General features: G+C 41.7%; 1 protein-coding gene across 4 annotated transcripts in view; it reads right to left on the bottom strand.

Moving 5' to 3' along the window:
* BCAS1 (breast carcinoma amplified sequence 1) overlaps positions 1-19,202 on the bottom strand; it is a 100,565-nt gene extending 81,363 nt beyond the window's left edge. The window contains exons 1-3 of one of the 4 annotated variants that reach the window (XM_030533496.1): positions 19,041-19,202; positions 12,474-12,555; positions 11,535-11,619 (exon numbers count right to left, since the gene is read on the bottom strand). In XM_030533496.1, the coding sequence (XP_030389356.1) occupies positions 11,535-11,619; positions 12,474-12,545 (157 nt within the window). In that variant the 5' untranslated portion in view covers positions 12,546-12,555; positions 19,041-19,202. The remainder of the gene's footprint in view (positions 1-11,534; positions 11,620-12,473; positions 12,556-19,040) is intronic. The other 3 variants (XM_030533498.1, XM_030533495.1, XM_030533494.1) reach the window with 3 other exon arrangements.
* Positions 19,203-19,554: the final 352 nt, after the last annotated feature.

The raw sequence follows: 19,554 nt of genomic DNA, 5'->3' as shown, positions 1-19,554 counted from the left end.
TAAGGCTGGCTGTTGAGCAAGCCACTGCATGATAAGATAAAGCCAGAGAACTCCATATGAAGTAGCTTTTTAGAGGGGGGGGTTAATGGTGTATCTGATGGGGTGTCTACCCAGAAGCCCTGGAGGGGTTAAGTTGGCTAATTTGGCCAGTTAACTGCCCAGGCTGCACCTGGAGGAGGAGCAGGGATTAATGACACGAGATGGATGTTCAGATGGATGGGAGCAGGAGGGGCCTCTCTAAAACCCAATAGCTGAAAGCAGCTGCTGGGTGTGAGGCTAAGCTGTCTTGACTCCACTCCACTCCCTGGGAGAAAGCAGCTGTGTCTGGGGCTATAGAGGCAAGTAGCCTACAGTCTCTTCCTGGGAGGACAGAGTTTGGACTAGCAAACCCCAAGAGGAGGGAGAATTGGAAAATCTCAGGAGAAAAGTAGCAAGATATAGGATAGGGCAGAGCTTGGCTGCTGAGCAGAGGGCCCTGAGGTTGAACATGGAATAGAGGGCAGGCCTGGGTTCCCCTACTAGCTATTGGGGAAGTGACACATACCAGGCAGTGGAGTGTGGACTGCTTGCCTGGGACAGTTTGCCCTGAGAGATGTTGATACTTTGGGAGGGGAAAACATGCTTGGTGACCTGGCTGGAGGACCAAGTCATGAAGAAGTCTCTCCATCTCTGCAACTTCTGGGGCTCCTGCTAGAGGAGGGCACAACAACTGAAAGGAAATAATCTCCACAGCTTTTAGTAAAAGGCACCCTAGTGCTGAGTGGACCCTGTGACAATTATCCTTTGTAGGGAGCGTTTTAGAGCAAAACTGAATGTTTACATGTCCTTTGCCAGGAAAGGTTCATTCAGATTCAACTGATGGAAGTAAGAGCTGTTTATAGTACTCCATTGAAGAATCAGTCACTAAAGTTTCCCTTACATACCCCACTCTGAGAGTTTTATAACTAGTCATAAACAATAGTAGTCTGCTGGAAAAATAAATTGTTATACAAGTTCTCTAACTGGATACACATATTGGCTTAACACAGTGTATCTGAGACCAGAATCTTGGTTAAATCTTAACCTAAGGCCCACTGTCTGCTATTAATTTGGCCCCTTTTTGTTAGTGGAGAATAAGGCATTCTGTATTTCTCATTCCCGTACTTGCCTCTCCCACTTCCCATCTCTCAAGCTACCACCTTTAGATCCTTCTTTAACAGTCCCCACCCACATCTCAACCTTAAATCACACATCTCAGGTCTGGTGAGCTATATGTGCCCTCATGACTGACATTTGTCTGTGGCATCTATCTAGTCTAAAACCCAGTCTTGCAAACACTTATTCTAGTGTCAGGTTTCAGAGTAGCAGCTGTGTTAGTCGGTATCCGCATAAAGAACAGGAGTACTTGTGTCACCTTAGAGACTAACAAGTTTATTTGAGCATAAGTCCACGAAAGCTTATGCTCAAATAAATTTGTTAGTCTCTAAGGTGACAAAAGTACTCCTGTTCTTTGTTCTAGTGAGACATCCCTGTTTGCACAGTTTGTCCATTGACTTCAATATGACTACTCCCATCACTAGGAGACTGGACCCTTAGGTGGTGACCTCTTCAACACAGAGACTTTGTCTTTATACATGGCTTGAAGAAGAGCTCTGGGTAGCTCGAAAGCTTATCTTCCTCACTAACGGAAGTTAGTCCAATAAGAGATATTACCTTGCTCACCTTGTCTCTCTTACTTGGTTGCAAAACATACCAATGATGGTAGGATAATAAGTTCATTGTTTCAGATATTACAACTTTCCTACAATTCAAAAACATCCTTATGTTCTTAAACTAAATTTTGCATGTCAGTCTAAAATGTGGTTTGATTATTTAGTTCAAAATGTGTCTGGGAGGGAAATGGGGATTGTGTGGCTATTTTGGATACAAGCACATGACAACAATGTAGACATTTTGTTTAGAAATGTAATTACAGCACTGCAGTTGCATTATCTGGCTCCTAGGAGTCCACCGAAAATCAGAGAGAGAGCAGAGTTTAAAGGCTGCGATGAGGCCATTATGGACTCCAGAAAACATTCTACATTTTAAAAGTCCATCAGTGTTGACTAGCATGATGGGCTGTAATAGCCTTGAATGAGTCACTACAGTGTTTCTGGTGAATAATACACATTTTAAAGGACTCCAAATATGTAGTCATACAAGCAGGATTTTTTCTATTTAAAATTTTCACCTTTTCATTAATTTTCAGTATATCTAAGTGTGTGTGAATTTCTTCTCACAGATATTTAAAATGTCATTGTTATTGTATTAAAATTGCTATACATTTAAGAGCCCCCCACTGCTATATGTATTTACATATGCAGAGTTGTTGGTACCAAGATATTAGAGAGATAAGGTGGATGAAGTAATATCTTTTATTGGACCAATTTCTGTTGTGAGGAACAAGCTTCCATAAACCCGCAGAAGAGCTCTGTGTAAGCTTGAAAACTTGCCTCTCTCACCAACAGAAATTGGTCCAATAAAGATATTACCTCACCCACTTTGTTTGTATTTACATGGCACACCCCAATTGTTTGCAAAGAGAAGTTATGATCTGACTAAAAGATCATCTATTTTCAAAGGTATTAGAGCCTCACTTATGAGCATAGTAAATTTGTTTTCTCCTTTTTAAAACTAATACTCTTTAAAGAATTTCAGAGGGCTAGCCGGGTTAGTCTGTTTCAGCAAAAACAACGAGGAGCTTTGTGGTACCTTAAATTTAAGGTGCCACAAGACTCCTCATTGTTTTTTCTTTAAAGCATTAAATTCTCATTGAGAAATCTATGTTATTGGGCAGTGTTTCCCAAACTTGTTTCGCCGCTTGTGCTGGGAAAGCCCCTAGCGGGCCGGGCTGGTTTGTTTACCTGCCTCGTTCACAGGTGTGGCCGATTGTGGCTCCCACTGGCCGCAGTTCACTGCTCCAGCCCAATGGGAGCTGCTGGAAGTGGTGGCCAGTACGTCCCTCGGCCCACGCCGCTTCCAGCAGCTCCGATTGGCCTGGAGCAGCGAACCACGGCTACTGGGAGCCAGGATCGGTCAAACCTGTAGACACAGCAGGTAAACAAACCGGCCCGGCCCGCCAGGTGCTTTCCCTGCACGAGCAGTGGAACAAGTTTGGGAATCACTGTTATATGGCAAAGTTTCAAGCTGGTGGTGGCTGGATGACTTTGCTCCATGACTGTTACTTACTTTAGAATTAACTAGCCAAATCAAAACTTGCTTCCTTACAATGTACACCTGAGGTTTTTTATTTAATTTTCTTGTTTTCGTGAATTTAACGAATGAGCTGCTTTCATCCTGCCCCACCCCAAACGCAGTGCTCTTTACTGACTATATGCAAGCAGCACTCTTGATATGTAACCATTTTTGGGTTGCAATGTTATAACTATTTGACCACTCAGCAGCAGCATTTTACAGGACAAGCAGAGGAGACTGCCATTTGTTATAGTTACCAAGCTAATTGTACTTCTGATCCCCTCCTGGTCTCATTGAATGTACCCCTCAGGTGTCAGGCCTTGAGCTGTTACTTCTTGGATGGGGGAAGGGAAGGAAGAACTGTATGTTTCTCCTAATCTCAGACCAGTCCTTGGTGGCAGTGGCCTGTATATGAACTGTGGTTACTTCAGCAGATCTGAATTAGGTTCAGAACATGCAGTTCTGTTCTCTCCAGTAGAAATGACAGTCACAAGGCAGCCTTCTTAAAACAAAGTATTTAGAACAAAAGCATTTCAGAGATTTTAAAATACTGAACCAATCATCTTCCTGGTAAGTCTAAGCTTCCCATAGACCGCCCCTGCCCCAAGCCCCTGAGACTGCTTGGGTCTGGGTTGCATAATCTGCTTCTTTAAGTCACTAACCAGTTCACTCAGTCTGCATGAGGGAGAGGTCTTTACAGCTGCTCAGTCTTTTGATCACCCCATCCAGGAGTCAAATCACTTAATTGTTTAGTGTCTCTTTGCTCTCTAGACTTGGAAAACAGCTGTGTAACTTTGGGCTGAAGCCTGGATCTAGGCCACTGACCTGCAATTTCCCCTGAAATGTTTGTTGGGAGGTTGCTTATTGAGCACCATTGTGTCACTTTCCTTTTGTCTTTCCAACAGTCCCTGTTAAACTAGATCAATATGTTCATGCAGAAAAGCTTTACAATCCAATAGAACTATACTGTAACTTTATCTCTGCCTCCAGCTACCGGAGCAGTATACCTAGGAGGCGGTCACCGACCCACCGACACTGATGAGTAGCAGATGGCAATGGAGCCTTCCAAATAATGTTATTCCCTTTGGTTATATCACGGGGGTAGTTTAACTATCTGGATTACTTTTGTTATATTAGCAGATGGGTGTGTGAAGTCTACCTATTTACCAAATATACTGTTAAATACAAACAACTCTCACCTGGTAAGGATGTTGTTGGAAAGCACAGTAAGAAATTAACAAGATAAAGATTTGGACCTGGTAGAGATGATGTATAATTGTTGGTGGGGGCGCAATTGAAAAGTTCGGGTGGTATGCAGCGGGGTTAACAGGCTATTTAAGATTTATTACAGCTAAACAGTATGGAATTGAGGCTTTGCACCGTAATGCAGCTGAACATTCTCTTACTGTTCTAGAAAACCATTCAAAGGCCAGATATTTCTATTGGCTATAACGTACTGGTAGTTTTCACTTACTAATAAAGTTCTAGATAAGACTGGAAACAACATTTAATAGCTATGTGTAATGTCCCAGGCAGGAGAAACATTAGTAACATTCACTCTGCTGTATCTGTATAAGATGTGAATTGAAACAATAAGGCTACCAACCAGGGCTTTCTCAGCACGTAGCAGGATGCTTGACAAGGCTTCAAAAATAACAGGTGGGAAGAGAAATTAAACAGTTCCCAAAAGAAAAGCAAAGAGACATTTAAAAGCTGTGGTTGGCAGCATGGAACAACTGTTCCTGAGCACTTGCAGTCAAAGTTTCAAAACAGCTCATAGCCAAATTTTCAAACATTCTGCACCCAGAACTGGGGCCAAACTTTCAAACAAGATCAGCTCTCATTTAGGCATCTAAATAAGGGCCAACTTATGACAGTGCTCAGCACTCATAAGGTGCCACTGTGATCTTTACAGACAGATTTTCAAAAGAGCGCAGCACCCAGCATGCCCCCCCTGCAACATGCTGAGCTCTTTTGAAAATCTGTTCCCTGTTGTTGGTGCTGAGCACTTTTGAAAATTGTGGCTTTACTCATCTTTACTGGGATTCTTTAGAAGTCAAAGGATCTGATCCTTCACCTGTTGAAATTGAGGGAAAGTTCTCATTACCAGAGCCGGCGCTTCCATTTAGGCGACCGCCTAGGGCGCCAGGATTTGGGAGGGCGGCAGACTGCTCCGGTGGACCTCCCGCAGGCATTCCTGGGCTCGCAGCTCTGCAGGGAGGTCCACCGGAGCCGCGGGACCGGTGAGCCGGCCCTGCACCTGCGTCACCAAAAACCCTGTCGCCGCTCCTGTTCATTACCTTGAGTAAAATTGACCCTAAATGGCTTCTTTTTGAGAAAATGCACGTTACCACCACACACGTATCGCTGGGTTCTTTTCAGGATGATATTTACAAAGCTGCCTAAGGATTCTGGATGTCCAATTCCTATTAGAATTAATAGGAACTGAATATCCAGATCATCAAGGCAGCTCTGAAAAATCCCTGCCTTAAATCATACCATACTTCTAATTTTTCTAATGCATCAGACATTTAGGCTACTGCCTTGCAATGGTCTCTAGATAGATCCCTGACATCAGTGGGGCTCTATGTCAGTTCAGGGATCCATCTAGATGAGATTCATTGCAGGATTTGGGCCTCCAGGGACAATTAGGAGTATACAGTCACTATTTCATTTGTCATTTGTTTTCTCTGTGTCTCATAGATATACACTAAAGATGTATCAGAGAGATATGATGAAATGCAAAACTACCTGCACATCAAGATTTATGTATTACCTCTGGTAGTTGATTCTATGGAGCAAAAGTGGGACAGTAAAATCAGTCTTGTTTCTAAGTGAAAATGGGCCCTTTTCTTTGAGTGATTACTCTGAAAATTAAAATTAAACAATATAGACAGGTCAGGTGACTGGGTTACATGCTGGTTGTCTTCAGTTAAATAAGTCTTGATCTTGCAGTATAGATGTGATTGAGCATGTGTGTAACCATATTCCTACATTGAAAATCTAAGAAAATGGCATGTTTTTGGTACTAAAATAACCATTTTGTTGAAATTGCAAGTTTAATGAAATTTTGGGGGGAGGAGGGATGTAAAACTGACATAAAACATCAGTCAGGCTCAGAGCAAAAGTTTTATATTAGGTTATTTTTTTAAAAACCCACAGAGTTTGTAGGCACATTACTACACTCATATATTAACTCACCAAGAATCAAAAATAAAAAAAAATACGGGAAATCATGAAATTCAAAATCATGGAGTAATCTTCCCTTGCTCTGGAAAAATAACATCTGATTATAAGTACAATTCCGTGCTTCATAAATTTCACCACACCTTTGGCTGATACCTTAACTAACTGCCTGCCAGCTCATCACCCAGACATATTTGGAGAAAAGCTGCATGTTGGTAACAATGGGAGGTGTGTGCATGTGTGTGTGAGAGAGAGAGAGATCCACAAACAAAGTCAATTCATATTTACACCAGTGGGGATCTAGCTTTCTTAGCAAAAGAGAGGTGCACGTATGCAATTTTGAAAACTGTCCATGCATGTATCAGTAACTAAACAAAGCTCCATTTCCCCCTCCCTGGCTATAACTCACATAAGGGAGAGGAAACCAGCCAAGTTTTTGACATTCTTGCACTGGGGATTTGAACCTCTGTGGATTAAGTCCATTGACTTAATCTGCAGGCTTCAGAGAACATGTAGGAGACAAGGTCATAAAGGCAGGTGGCTCTGCTTTTGCTCTACTGTTGAGCCCCATGGACAGGAGTCTTTGTGGACTGGTCATGAAGGTATATGGGTAGCACACACTGACCAGTGGGTTCCCTCCCCATCCCTCAACACATACATGTGCATCTCTCTCTCTCTCTCCTCTCTCTTTTTCTCACATATAGTTTGGAAAACAGGAAGGAAAAGCCAGCTGTATGTGAGCTGAACCAAGTCAAATAGTGTTAATCATACAAGTATTGAGCTAACACCCACAATTTATATATGATATTGACATATGTTCTATGTACAAAAAAAGGCTCCACCTATGTACTGTAGTTATACACAAAATAGTAAACTCATATCCAGGGCAGACTATTACAGTCAAACAGGTCAGGGGGCTGAATTACATTATGATAGGCCCCACACACAGATAAAATGATTTAGTTGGTGTTGGTCTTGCTTTGAGCAGAGGATTGGACTAGACAAGCTTCTGAGGTCTCTTTCAACCCTAATATTCTATGATTCTATGTAAACAGGCTTTGGTCTTGCAGTGTAGGTGTGACTGAATCCTTGGTTAACCATATTTTCAAACCATGCTACAGTCCTGATGGTCACAGTTGTAGCTATGCTATGTTGTTGTAACTGTGTCTGTTCCAGGATATTAGAGAAACGAGGTGGATGAGGTAATATCTTTTATTAGACCAACTCAAAATATATTGCCTCCCCCCCCTTGGTCTCTCACACACATAGCTATGTATATTATGATTCACTTGTGTGTACTGTACCTTTAAATTTCTAGACGTCTAATGAAAGCTGCTGCCATTTTATGTTGTGCTCAGGAGCAGCCTGTTACAGAGGAAAGACACAAACTGTGTTCTCCTGGAGAATTTACTTTATTTAATAACTAAGTGTATGGGTGATCTCTGTAAATAAAAAACACTGTTAAAGTGCCAGTCAGTGGCACAATTCAGGATCATAGTCAGGTGACCTCTACGTGGCAAAATAGATCCATGTCTTAATCAGGTCTGGGGGACAGTCATGTTATTACTACTTTCCCCAGCACATTCTGTGTCTGTACTGTAGATAGCATCAAAAACATCAATTTACTAGTTTACTGGTCTTTTACCCACTAACATCTCCTGTGTTAAGGGTGTTAGGACTTGTAAACATCTTGCCTCAACTTATTGCTTGTACTAATATACAAATGTAAAAGAAAGGAGGTTCTAATAGTTTTTTCTACACACAAATAATTAATAATTTTTCTAGTCAAAACAATATCCCAAGAATAACCAAGAACATAATCAGGAATCAGAAAATGGATATGAGCATATGCAACATTCTTACTATGACACTCACTAAAATTGTTATAGATCAAGCCAGAGACATAGATTAATAAAAATGCATATTGGATGTGTTTTCTGTCTGGAACAAAGAAGTCAGGGCTCTGGAAGCTCACTTCTAAGCCTGAGTTTGCACATTCCCACCCCTTGTATTTTAGTGTCAGCAAGGTGATTTTTTTTGCAATCAGTGTGCTGATTTTTCTCCAATTATGTAAAAATTTTATTAGCTTCTGGAGCTCTGACTTTTGTGTTCCAGACAAAAAACTCATCCAATGTGTGAGATTGTACTTGATTTAAACCAAAAGTTGAGAGGAGATGATAAAAGAGAATGTTTACATTTTACATTTTTTTTACTGAAATCCCTAAGGAACAGTCATTTGGTTTCTAAACTTTCCTTTCATTTAACACCACTTTATTTTGGGACCTTGTAATAGGGTTCTGGCCAGGAGGTCCTGAGCCAGGCCCCTGAGCCCAGCTCCAATTAAGATGCATTAATTGGGGCTGGTTGAGTATGCCATGCCTAATTGCTAGAAGGGAAGGACCTGCAGGCCTCATTAGCCAGGGGCTATATAGGGCTGCAGGAAGGAAGTTGAGAGGGGAAAAGACTGGAGAAGCTAAATGCTGTGTACCCCTCCCCCGGTTGCTGGTTTGATGTAGACTGTAAATAGAAGGTGGTGGAAACTGACACCGAAAATAAAAAGCACTGGGGATTGCACTCAGCAGAGTTCTCTGGCTGATTTGATGTTTAAGTCAAGCATAGGCCTTGTTACAGACCTAAATCATTTATATATACTAATAACCTCATGTTTTGGTAGCTGTGCAATACCATGCACCTTGCCCTCCCTTACATCCCAGTCTTGTTAGCAATCTAGAAATATGTCTTAAATCCTGAAACTTTAACAATGTGTGTGGATGTTGGTAGACCAGAATATAGTCATTCTGAGCAGAATAAGATCCAGACCACTGAAACTAGGTTGATTTATACTAGCTGAAGATCTGGCATGAAACTTTGCCCTTCCCCCATCTGATTTCTTTGCCTTGATCTTACATACACTCTGAATGAAGATCAAAATAATCAACCTGTATAACTCATTAGCAAACATGTCAGTATTGTCACAGGGCTGCAATATTTTTTCAGCTCATTTCACTGGCCTCTATCAATATCACATGCATCCAACAAAGTGGATATTCACCCATGAAAGCTCATGTTCCAATACCTCTGTTAGTCTATAAGGTGCCACAGGACTCTTTGCTGCTTTTATCAATATCAAGTGCATCCTAACTTTCAAGGTTTTACATGATTCTGCCACACTGATGTTGATACTATCATTAGAATTCAGCTAGCAATTTTAGAATAAACTTTTAAATTCAGGGCATTTTATTGGCATGGTTTTTATTTATAAAAAAATGGCTCATCATACATTTACAGTCATTGTAACATATATATAATATATCTTTATGTGTATGTTACAATGACTGTAAATGTGTTATGAGCCAATTCTTGAGCAGCCCTGAGCACCTGCAACCTCCACTGAAGAATACTTTTGGCAGAGTGTCAGAGGGACACAGATTAGGCAAACATTTTATTTCCGGTAGGTCTGATTCTATTAGAAATGGGGGGATAGGAGCACTTCAAATGCCTTAACATGTTTCTAACCCATTCTTCCAACCCAGCTGGGGTGGGAGTGTCTACCCCACACAAGGGCCTGAGTAGAAAAAAAGGGCCAATTAACTCCATGATAGACTGCACCTCGAGGAGAGTCCGGACTGATAAGGCCTAATGGCTGAAGAAGCTGAGCTGGGCTAAGTACAAAGAGGAAGTTGGTAGTGGGAGAAGACTGTACGGAGGAACTCTGGAGAGAAGGGGAGTTGGAAAGAGAAGAGGAGGGAGGAGTCCTAGAGAATGTAAGCCTTGGCATCCTGCCTTTGAATGCAGACTCTCTAGCCACAGAGAGTAGAGAGAGCTCCAATAGTAGCCTGAGGGGCTGAAGAAAGGTAGGATGGAGCCCAGGGAAAGTGCATGCATTGTGATTGCTCAACATAGGATCCCTGAGATGGAACCTGGTGTGAAGGATAGGACCAGTTCCCCTACCAGCTAGTGGGGAAGTGACACATTCTAAGCAGTAGAACAGAAGACTGCTGATTGTCCAGGGGGACACTGAGACTTTGGAAAGAGAGAGCTATAGTGACTTAGCAGGAGGGCCAAGCTATGAAGCAGGAGCAATCTAGTCTAGAAAGTGAGAGACACACACCGCATGGCAAGCAACCAAAGGAGAAGGCATTAGACTTGTTGAGAGCTAGTCCCCTGATGGGTCCCCAGGAGGCACTCCAGCAGTGAGTAGTAAACCTCCTGACACTATCTACCATTTATTCTCCTGCCTCCCCTTTCTAATGATCAGTTTCTATGCCAGTGACCTGTGCATTCCCCACATGGCATAAGAGCACAATGAAATCACTTGGTAACTCTACACTGGGTGTCACTGTTGCTGCTGCTGACTGTTGCTTGCAGGAAGCTTTTCCTCCCATCAACATGTTACATGTTCTCTTCCGTTCCATTTGGTGACACATCTTCCCATCATGTACCCACAATCTCAGAGCATCTCTAAGGGTGGATTCATCCCTTCACTGGCCTGGGTGCAAGCACTGGCATAGAGAAAAGGCAGTTTGGGCCTCTCTTCCAGAGCTTGCAAGGGTTGGTGGGGCCTTCGGGGCTGCCTTCATTTGTGCCCCTTGCTGCCGTGACTCTTATGGGGCTATGCAGGGGCACAAAATACTTGGGAAGTAAGATGTCCCAACCACACTGCTTCCCACCCCTAATTCATTTCCTTCCTTGTCTTCTCCACTTACACCAACTCCAGTCCATCCTCAGTCCACCCCCGAACACCTCCTGCACCCTGGGCTCAGGTAGAGACATAGAATGTCCCTGTGCCAGGTCTTTACACTCAGGCTTAACCCCTTAGGAAAATGATTAATCAGGTCCTAAATATTCAGTCTACCATACAGCTCTTTATAGTTTAGGTGGAATTTGCAGCTGCGAACACCTAATCTGATTAAACAAACAGCTTAATGAGAGTATTTGAATTAGCTGCTCTCTTTGCTAACTAATCTTTGTGAAAGGTCTAAGCTTTGAAAACCACAAGTGCTGGTTCACAAGTCTGAGCTCACACATGAGTTAATCTTTTCATCTGACACTAAACATTGCTTCTTATTGCATCAGCTTTAACTTTGTATCTTCCTAGCTGCTAGCAAAAGCAGAGTGGATGTGACAGGAATTACCTTTGTCGTTTTCAGAAGAAAGAGTCTGTGCAACCTGAATTGTGGCAGGTCCATTTTTAGCACCAGTAGGAGGTTCAGACACAACCTGAAACATCAAATAATATATTGTTCAGCTGCATGCCTTAGAACAGGAGTAGGCAACCTCTGGCATGGGTGCCGAAGGCAGCACACCAGCTGATTTTCAGTGGCACTCGCACTGCCCAGGTTTAATTTAATTTTAAATGAAGCTTCTTAAACATTTAAAAAACCTTATTTACTTTACATACAACTATAGTTTAGTTATATATTATAGACTTATAGAAAGAGACCTTCTAAAAATGTTCAAATGTATGACTGGCACGCGAAACCTTAAATTAGAGTGAATAAATGAAGACTCGGCACACCACTTCTGAAAGGTTGCCGACCCCTGCCTTAGAATAAACATTTGCATAATTTGCACACACCAGTGTAGCACAAGATACCTGGTAAAAATGTTTAAAGCGTTTAAGTGACTTCAAAGCTGTCCCATTTTCAAATTGACTTAGAACCTTAGAAACTGAGTGGAGCAAATATCTTTAGAAATCTGGGTTTTCATGCCTAAGGCCCCGATCTTAAGGCATTTAGGCACTTAAATCAATGGAATGTATTGCTTTGTTGTTCCCATCAAAGGGGACAGGAATGAAATTCTGGTCTCAATGAATTAAGTCAATAGGGGTTTCCCTATTAACATCAATGGGGACAAGATTGCACTTCAAGATTCTGGTGTCCGTGCAGCCTTTCCTCCCACACTATACACATGAGAACAGGGAATCCAGAATCCAGCCCTTAATATAGGAAGGTTGTACACAAAAATGATGGGATTTTCAAAAGCAGAAAAGGGAGTTAGGCACCCAAATTCTTGTCCATTCTTATTAAGGTAACAGTAGCCAAGGAACATTAGACTGAAGATTTCTTGGTTACCTGATAATTCTCCGTTGTGCACACATTATCTTGGTCTTCAGCTTCTTCTTGAACAGTCAAATTATTTCCCATATTTGCTGTGCTATGGAGAAAAACAGTTTATTAATACAAAGCTGATGCATGCCTGTGAAATTAAGAGAAGGTAACTGACCACAGGTTTTCACAGGCACCTTAGAATTCCTAGAAAGTCGCATCTGCTTTGCAGAAAGTTGCTTCTTTATTACATCACTGTCTCTTTGATGCTACAGGACTCATTACTTGGATACAGCTGCCCCTACTGACAACTGCTCACCAAAAAAGGGAAAGATTCACATACATTTCTGGCTTCTTCACAAAGTTTAGTTGCAGCTGACACCTGGGTTGCTTGTTAAGACTATATGAACTGTTAAGGTGTGTGAAATAAGAGCACAGAGCCTGTGTCTGCTAGCTGGAAAGAAGGCATAAGGCATGCAGGGAATTGCTCATTATTAAGACAGAAGGCAAAACACCAGAGTACACTAGTACTGAAACAACCAGGGGGTGGGAGAAACTATCCCAACAGCTTTCACACAATGGCCTATTAAAAGAGGAAAAAAGCATGCACCTAGGCATTTTGAGAATCTGGCTCTTGCCAGAGGAATGGTGTGTGCAGTATGCAAATCCTACAGGAGATGTTCTTCCCCTATTCCTCCCGGACAGCCTCACATGCTTTGCTAATGGCATATAGAGAGCATAAAGGCACCAGATGTGTCAAGGAGAGAATTCCCCTGGCACAAGAGCAGTGTAGACCCACTTGCAGCTCCAAATGCGGGGGTCATGTCCAGGTGGGGTATTTTAGTTAGGTAATAAGTTTAATTCATTAAGGACCTGACCCAACATCTATAGAAGTCAATGAAGAGACTCCTATTGACTTCACTGGGCTTTAGGTCAGGCTTTAGGTGAGTGGGTTAGGCACAGGCAATAAGTTTGAGTTAATCAGCGAGGTCTCTCTTTGACTGCAGTATATCATCTGAACTCTCCAGGTCTTTAGACTGTAAGCTATTCAGAGCAGCTTGCTTAGCACATTGGGCCTAAAACAAAACCCACTGAAATCAATAGAAAGGTTCCTATTGCCTTTCATGGGCTTGGAGTCAGGGCCTATATGCTGCCCATGCTAAACAAAGAAAAAGGAAAGAGTCTGGACCAGACCTTAAAACAGGAAACTCTCCAGTATTTTGGGACTGTTCAGTTCTACAGTCATTGGCCAACTTCGTAGTTCATTCCACTTTATCCCATTCCATCCATTAAATGATGGTATCTAAGTGCCGCACAGAAGTCAACAAAGCAATCTTAGGCCCAAATTGTCAAACAGTGCAGGCAGTTCCATGTTTCCCTCTTTGAAAATGTGGGATCCAGTTTATTATTTTAGTTAGGCAGTAAGAACCAAATGTTGCTCTCACTTACTCCCACATGACCCTGGTCATGTTGCACAGATATACGTCTGAGGAGAGATTTTTCTAGGTGTTTTAATTAGACCATCATTCAGTATTCAAGAGGGAGGAAATCCAGAGTTGTTAAACTTTGTTGGTCAGCCTTTGGTTCTGCAAAACTTGTTCAGAAAAAGGTCTCACTGTAGCTGAAGCCACCAAGGTTGGAGGTTCAAATAATTGGTTACAGTTAGGTCCCAAATTCTGCTTAGAGAAGCCAAAACCAGGGTAGTTTTGCCAATCCTCATCAAGTAACGTTTTTTCCCCAGGGATAGTTCACAACTGGTTCCTTTTGTATGCAAACTCCTAAATTTGGTGAGATTATGGCTGAGCCTCCTTGGTTACTGTGTTTTGTTAAAGGCCTGATACTGGGCTGAAGTGAACACTGAAATAATCCATCCCATTGATTTCAGTCCATAAACATAGCTGATATATTTACTTCAGTAAGAGTACCTTTGTGAGTAGCACTGAGCCCTGACTTCAGACTGCAGAGAAGTTTTACAAGAAGTTTATCTTTTCAGCTGATATTTCAACTATATAGCAGAACTTTTGACTTATTGAGGAAAACAGCCAACATTTCCACATGGATGTATAATGGCCCCTTGTCCTTGTTGGGCAGTTCTGTTGCCTAGCAACAAAGTAGCATGCTATCTGGAGATAAAAAGTGGTTTAAAATCCTACTGCTTAATCTTAGTGGGGAAATTCAGGGTCTAGTTGAATCTGAAGAATTTATTTCTGTTATCCATGCACAATGTTACCAGGCTTACCTGCTCACACAAGCAGACGATACAATTTATACAGTGTAAGCAATAATTGCAAACTGTGTGTGTCACTTCCCTCCTATGTGTTAGGTGTAACGTGCGTTTCAAAGAAAAAGAACATAGTATCTAGTTATTTTCACAAGAGTCTGGAGTCTGACTGTAATCTCACTTGCATAAGTTTGATATCAGTACAACTCTAATGATTTCAATTGCATCTGAGTGGTATATTACTGAGATCAGAATCTAGTCTCAGAACTTTACGTTCCCACATAGAATTTAATTTATAAATATGATTGAAAAAATATATTTCCAGCTGAAATAAAACATCTTTTGTTATTAATCATGTATATTACTTTAGAGCCTCAGGGCCAACCCAAAATGGGGCCCCGTTGTGACAGGCAATCAAAATAACGTTCACACTGAAATTCACAGCTGTCTATCTCATGGAAACCCAAAAGAGGTAAAAGCTCATTTGAAAGCTGCTTTTGATAAAAGGCTGGGATTAACTTGTTACCTTATTGGCTTGGATGATGTTGAAAATACTCACACAAAAAGCCAGAGAAAATTCCATCATGTGAGTGTTTGTGATATTATCCATTCAGACTTATCTCAGGTCACAACAATTGGTCATTATTATGTATTACCAATGGCTGCTCTACAATCTAAACGGAAATGTGGTTACTGAAAAAATTAAGTAATGAGTCTCTTGCAGTTACTATCTGGGTACAAAATGACATTGCCTGGAGTCAGGACATGACTCTGATTCTCCAATATTGCTTTAACCTGCCCCCATCCCCCAACCAAACATACATGTTGCTGATATTCAAGAAAAAGTGATATTCAAGCGAAAGGTCACTGCCACCTCTAGACAAAGCTAAGCATCAGTAGAAATGATTATATTAACACATATGCATATAACTATGCTAAACCAGCATCACTTACATTTGCCACAACAGTCTGGTACAGACTTGTGGTTGCCTCTCTCCTGTAATCTTGCCATTATGTTTAGATATCACTGCAGCAAAGATTGATATGACAGATGTTCAGCACCCACATTTGGAGCCAGATTTTCAAAATGAAATGGCCATGTTGTTTTGGGTTTTTTTTCTCAGAAGTGCTCAGCATCCAGAGCTCCCATTTTTAGGACTTTTGTTCATCATAGCAAACCTACTTGTCCAGCTTTGAAGCCTTTGCAAGCATACATACTGCCCACTGACTTCACTCTAGATTGCCAAACAGTAGCATACAACTAGGTTGCCAGCCTCAGAAGATGCTACGGCCCCAACATGCATTTTGTCAAACTTAAGGTTTCACAAAGAGCTGCTGTATTTTTTCAAATATCCAAATATTTCCATCACCTGGCAGGGTAAATTGCCTCCAGGAGGTTGGTTAGGTCTATTATCAAAATAGTTAAGTCAGCTATGCAATTCAAATCAAAGCTGAATTTCTCCAGGTGCAGGGCGACTAGGCTCAGGGCCCCATTTAGGGACCATTTCTCTTCTCCTAACCTATTTCCCAAGGAAAGCGCTTGTTTGGCAGGATCTTTTTGCACACATCTAGTCAGAATGGATAACATCTTCCCAGGAGGCTATTTCAGCTCAGATGACAGACGCAGAACTCAGTTTAAGGCAGACCCTCTCATTTTTAAGGCTGGTTAGCAAAAGAGCTGAATCCCAGCTCCATTAACAAAATGTGAGTGCATAATATGTGCACAAGTAATTGGTGCAAACCGTGACTGACTGGTGACTTGGCTGGTTAGCAGTCCAAGCGGCCATTTGTGCATGCAAATAAGTTATTTGCACATGCAATTTCAGTAAATGCACAAATTAGGCATGAAAATGCACACACTAGTTTACGTGTGCCTAAGAGGAAAACCTCATAATGGCAATTAGGAGCATTATGAATACCTGCTTCCCTCAGGACAGGCTGAGCCTGTCTGCTGAACACCATGTAATAAGCAGTTGGGCCAGTCTGGTATTGCAGCACATTACCTAAAATCAAAGTACAATCCCAAATAAAGACATTAAGGTGGAACCCCTCTTTCTCCAGGCCAGCGGTATGGTGATTTGATGTGTTGCTGGGTGGAGGACGTGTGCACGGCTGCATTCTTTGCTATATTTGTTCTCCGGACTTTACTCTCCAAGGCTGTCATGCCAGCTCCTTTCAGCACCAGCAAACTTACTTAGACCAGTGTTTTTGAACTTGGGTTGCCTAAAGATAGGCTCCAGAATCCATTTAGATACCTACATAAAAGAGTCATCTAAATGCATGACTTTCAAAGGTGCTGAGCAGCTGCAATTCACAGTGATTTAAGTGAATTGAAAGTGCTCAGTACTATTCAGGGACTTTAAGCAGAGTATAGGTGAGGTTTTGGTGCTGAACTAACTGAATGCCTGAACCCGCAGATGAACTTTACTTTAACTTCTATGATCATCTGTAAGTTTTCTTTTAAGCAGAATCTGATCTTGTCAGTCGCTGTCTGAGAGCTGTTCTCTAACTATGGACACTTTTTCTCTCAGAGCTCCCATTTGGGTTCTCCTCATGTCTTCAATCAGATTTCACATTTTACAGGTGCATCACTTTCTATTTATTATATATTATAGTTATTTCTACTGTGGTAGCACCTAAGACCCCCAAGTCATGGACTAGGACCACGTTGTGCTAGGTACTGTACAAATACAGAACAAAAAGATAGTCCCTGCCCCAAAGAGCTTGCACCTTTTAGATACAGGCATGCAGGCAAAGCATGATTCCACATGTGATTTACTAGCAAACTTCTCCCAGACCTAGGTTGTTGTGGGGGTGACTGTTGATTTTTTGTAGAGACACACACCATCATGGGAATAAAGTTGTAGAATAAAGTCCTTGCCATACTGTGGAGGGAGTATAAAGGTAAATTTGCCATCAGACTGGAGGTTTCTTTTAAGAGGATACAGATTTTTATATCAAGTTGCAACTGTAGCCTTGCAGGAGGATCAATCAAACCTGGAGGATAGGAATGTAGTCAAACCGGATTTAAAAGGAAAGCACACTATTAACATCCAAGTCAGACACAACTCATAAACAGTTCCTCTTCTGAACTGTTTTTCACCTCTTCTACTGGGAACAGGGAAAAGAAATCCCAAAAGAAATATCTTTTTTTCTTTTAACCATAGCATTTTCCACAAGGGAGAAATTCAGTCCTTGTGTGGCTCTCTATGTAAGGGTGAATATCACCCTCCCTTCCCCCACCATCCAAAAATCATAGGTTTGGTTCTGCTGTGTGTATATATGGTTTTGCAAAGTAAAGATTGAGAAAGCAATAAATAAAAAGTGATCTCTTGCCCATGCTATGTGAAACCAGTCTGAAACTGACCCTCTAAATAAATGCCCTTTATTGACCAATCTAAGATTATTACAGCAAGCTGCATCATATAGCATTCCATAATACAGGAAAGTACACAGTGAGCGCAGGCATTCAGTTAATACAGCAGTGAAGCAGCCCATATGTTTTGCTTAAAATCTCTTTACAATCAATCAGGCTCAGTTCTCTTTTTTAATTATGTTCTATGCCTAAGGAACAGCAAGTTTTTCTGCTGATCTGAGCCATATGCAACCAAGGAAAGACTAGGGCTGGGGCAGGGCCTTCAGAAACCCCCCTCCTATCTTCACAGAAGTCATCCAGCTCCCAGTCACCCTTTGCAGAAGATAGCTGGGATAGGAGTTGGGTTCTAAGGGGGGAAGGGAAACAGGACTCTTGAACTTCAGCTAAGGAAGGAGAGTTTATCCACCTTACAGGGAACGGAAGGGATGGGAGGGGACAAGGGAGGAGTGAAGTTACTCACTCTGAACAAACAGGAACCACCCTAGAACAATTCAAACAGCAACTTCAGAAAGTGCAAAATTAAAGTTCTTAAGGTTTCACATTCAATCTTTACAAAACAGGAGTGCATTGCAAGACATGCATTAATCAAACGAGAATGGTAAACTAGCTAAGACTGGCATTTACAGTCACACCTCAGGCTCTCATGGCAAATCTTACCAGGGAAATGACAAATCAACAAGTATGAAGAAGGGTTTAATAGTCCCATGCAATTTGGTAAGAATCTCTCTTGGGAAGTCTGTTTCCTTTTGTCTTTCTGTCAATTTGCATTAAGCATCAGATAGAAAATGCTGATACACAGAAATAAAAAAACGTACACCAGCCACAGCCACGTTGAAGAATAAACAAGCCAACACACAGCTTTCTTTGCAGCTGCATACTTGGCAGAAGTTCACGTGAGAACAGACAGATCTAGGCTGAATCCTGGGGTAAAAATGGTACACTATGAAAACAACAGCACAGCCCAAGATACAGGAGAAATCATAACAGTGTAAGTTACCTTGTACAGGTTCTTGTCAAAGAGTCCCACGACCACTGAGCCAACCTGGAGCTGTTCAGGTGGAGGTGCTGCAGTCCCTTAGCAAACAGCTGCCAGCAGTGGCTTGTGCCTTTAGTAATCTGCTGTCAGAATGTTCACTAACACTAGGTGCAAATATACAGAGGGGTGGAGTGCGCTACTCCACCAGCCCTGTCAAACTATTTTCTGTTCCTGGACTTTAGAGACATGCAAACCTGTTCAGTTACATCCATTTGCTTCATTTTTTCCCCTGATGAGTTCTTACACTGGGCTGTCCCAGCAACAATAAATTCTCTCTCCTTCCGGGAATAACAACTGTTTGCTGAACACTGTTTAAAAAAGCACAATTCTCCCTCACATTGGCAAAATAGGGCAAATGAAAATTATTCACTGCTTTTCTGTTCAGGGTAGATGAGATGGATCTTAAATTTCCATCTGGAAAGTGCAATCATATTTAGCAATTTAGAGCGTTGTGAAATATTAACTATTTAATCCT

Source organism: Gopherus evgoodei, chromosome 14 (assembly GCF_007399415.2).
Source record: "Gopherus evgoodei ecotype Sinaloan lineage chromosome 14, rGopEvg1_v1.p, whole genome shotgun sequence".
In the NCBI taxonomy this organism is placed as follows: Eukaryota; Metazoa; Chordata; order Testudines; family Testudinidae; genus Gopherus; species Gopherus evgoodei.
Note: the sequence above shows the minus strand (reverse complement) of the source record. Positions and strands in the feature narration are given on the sequence as shown.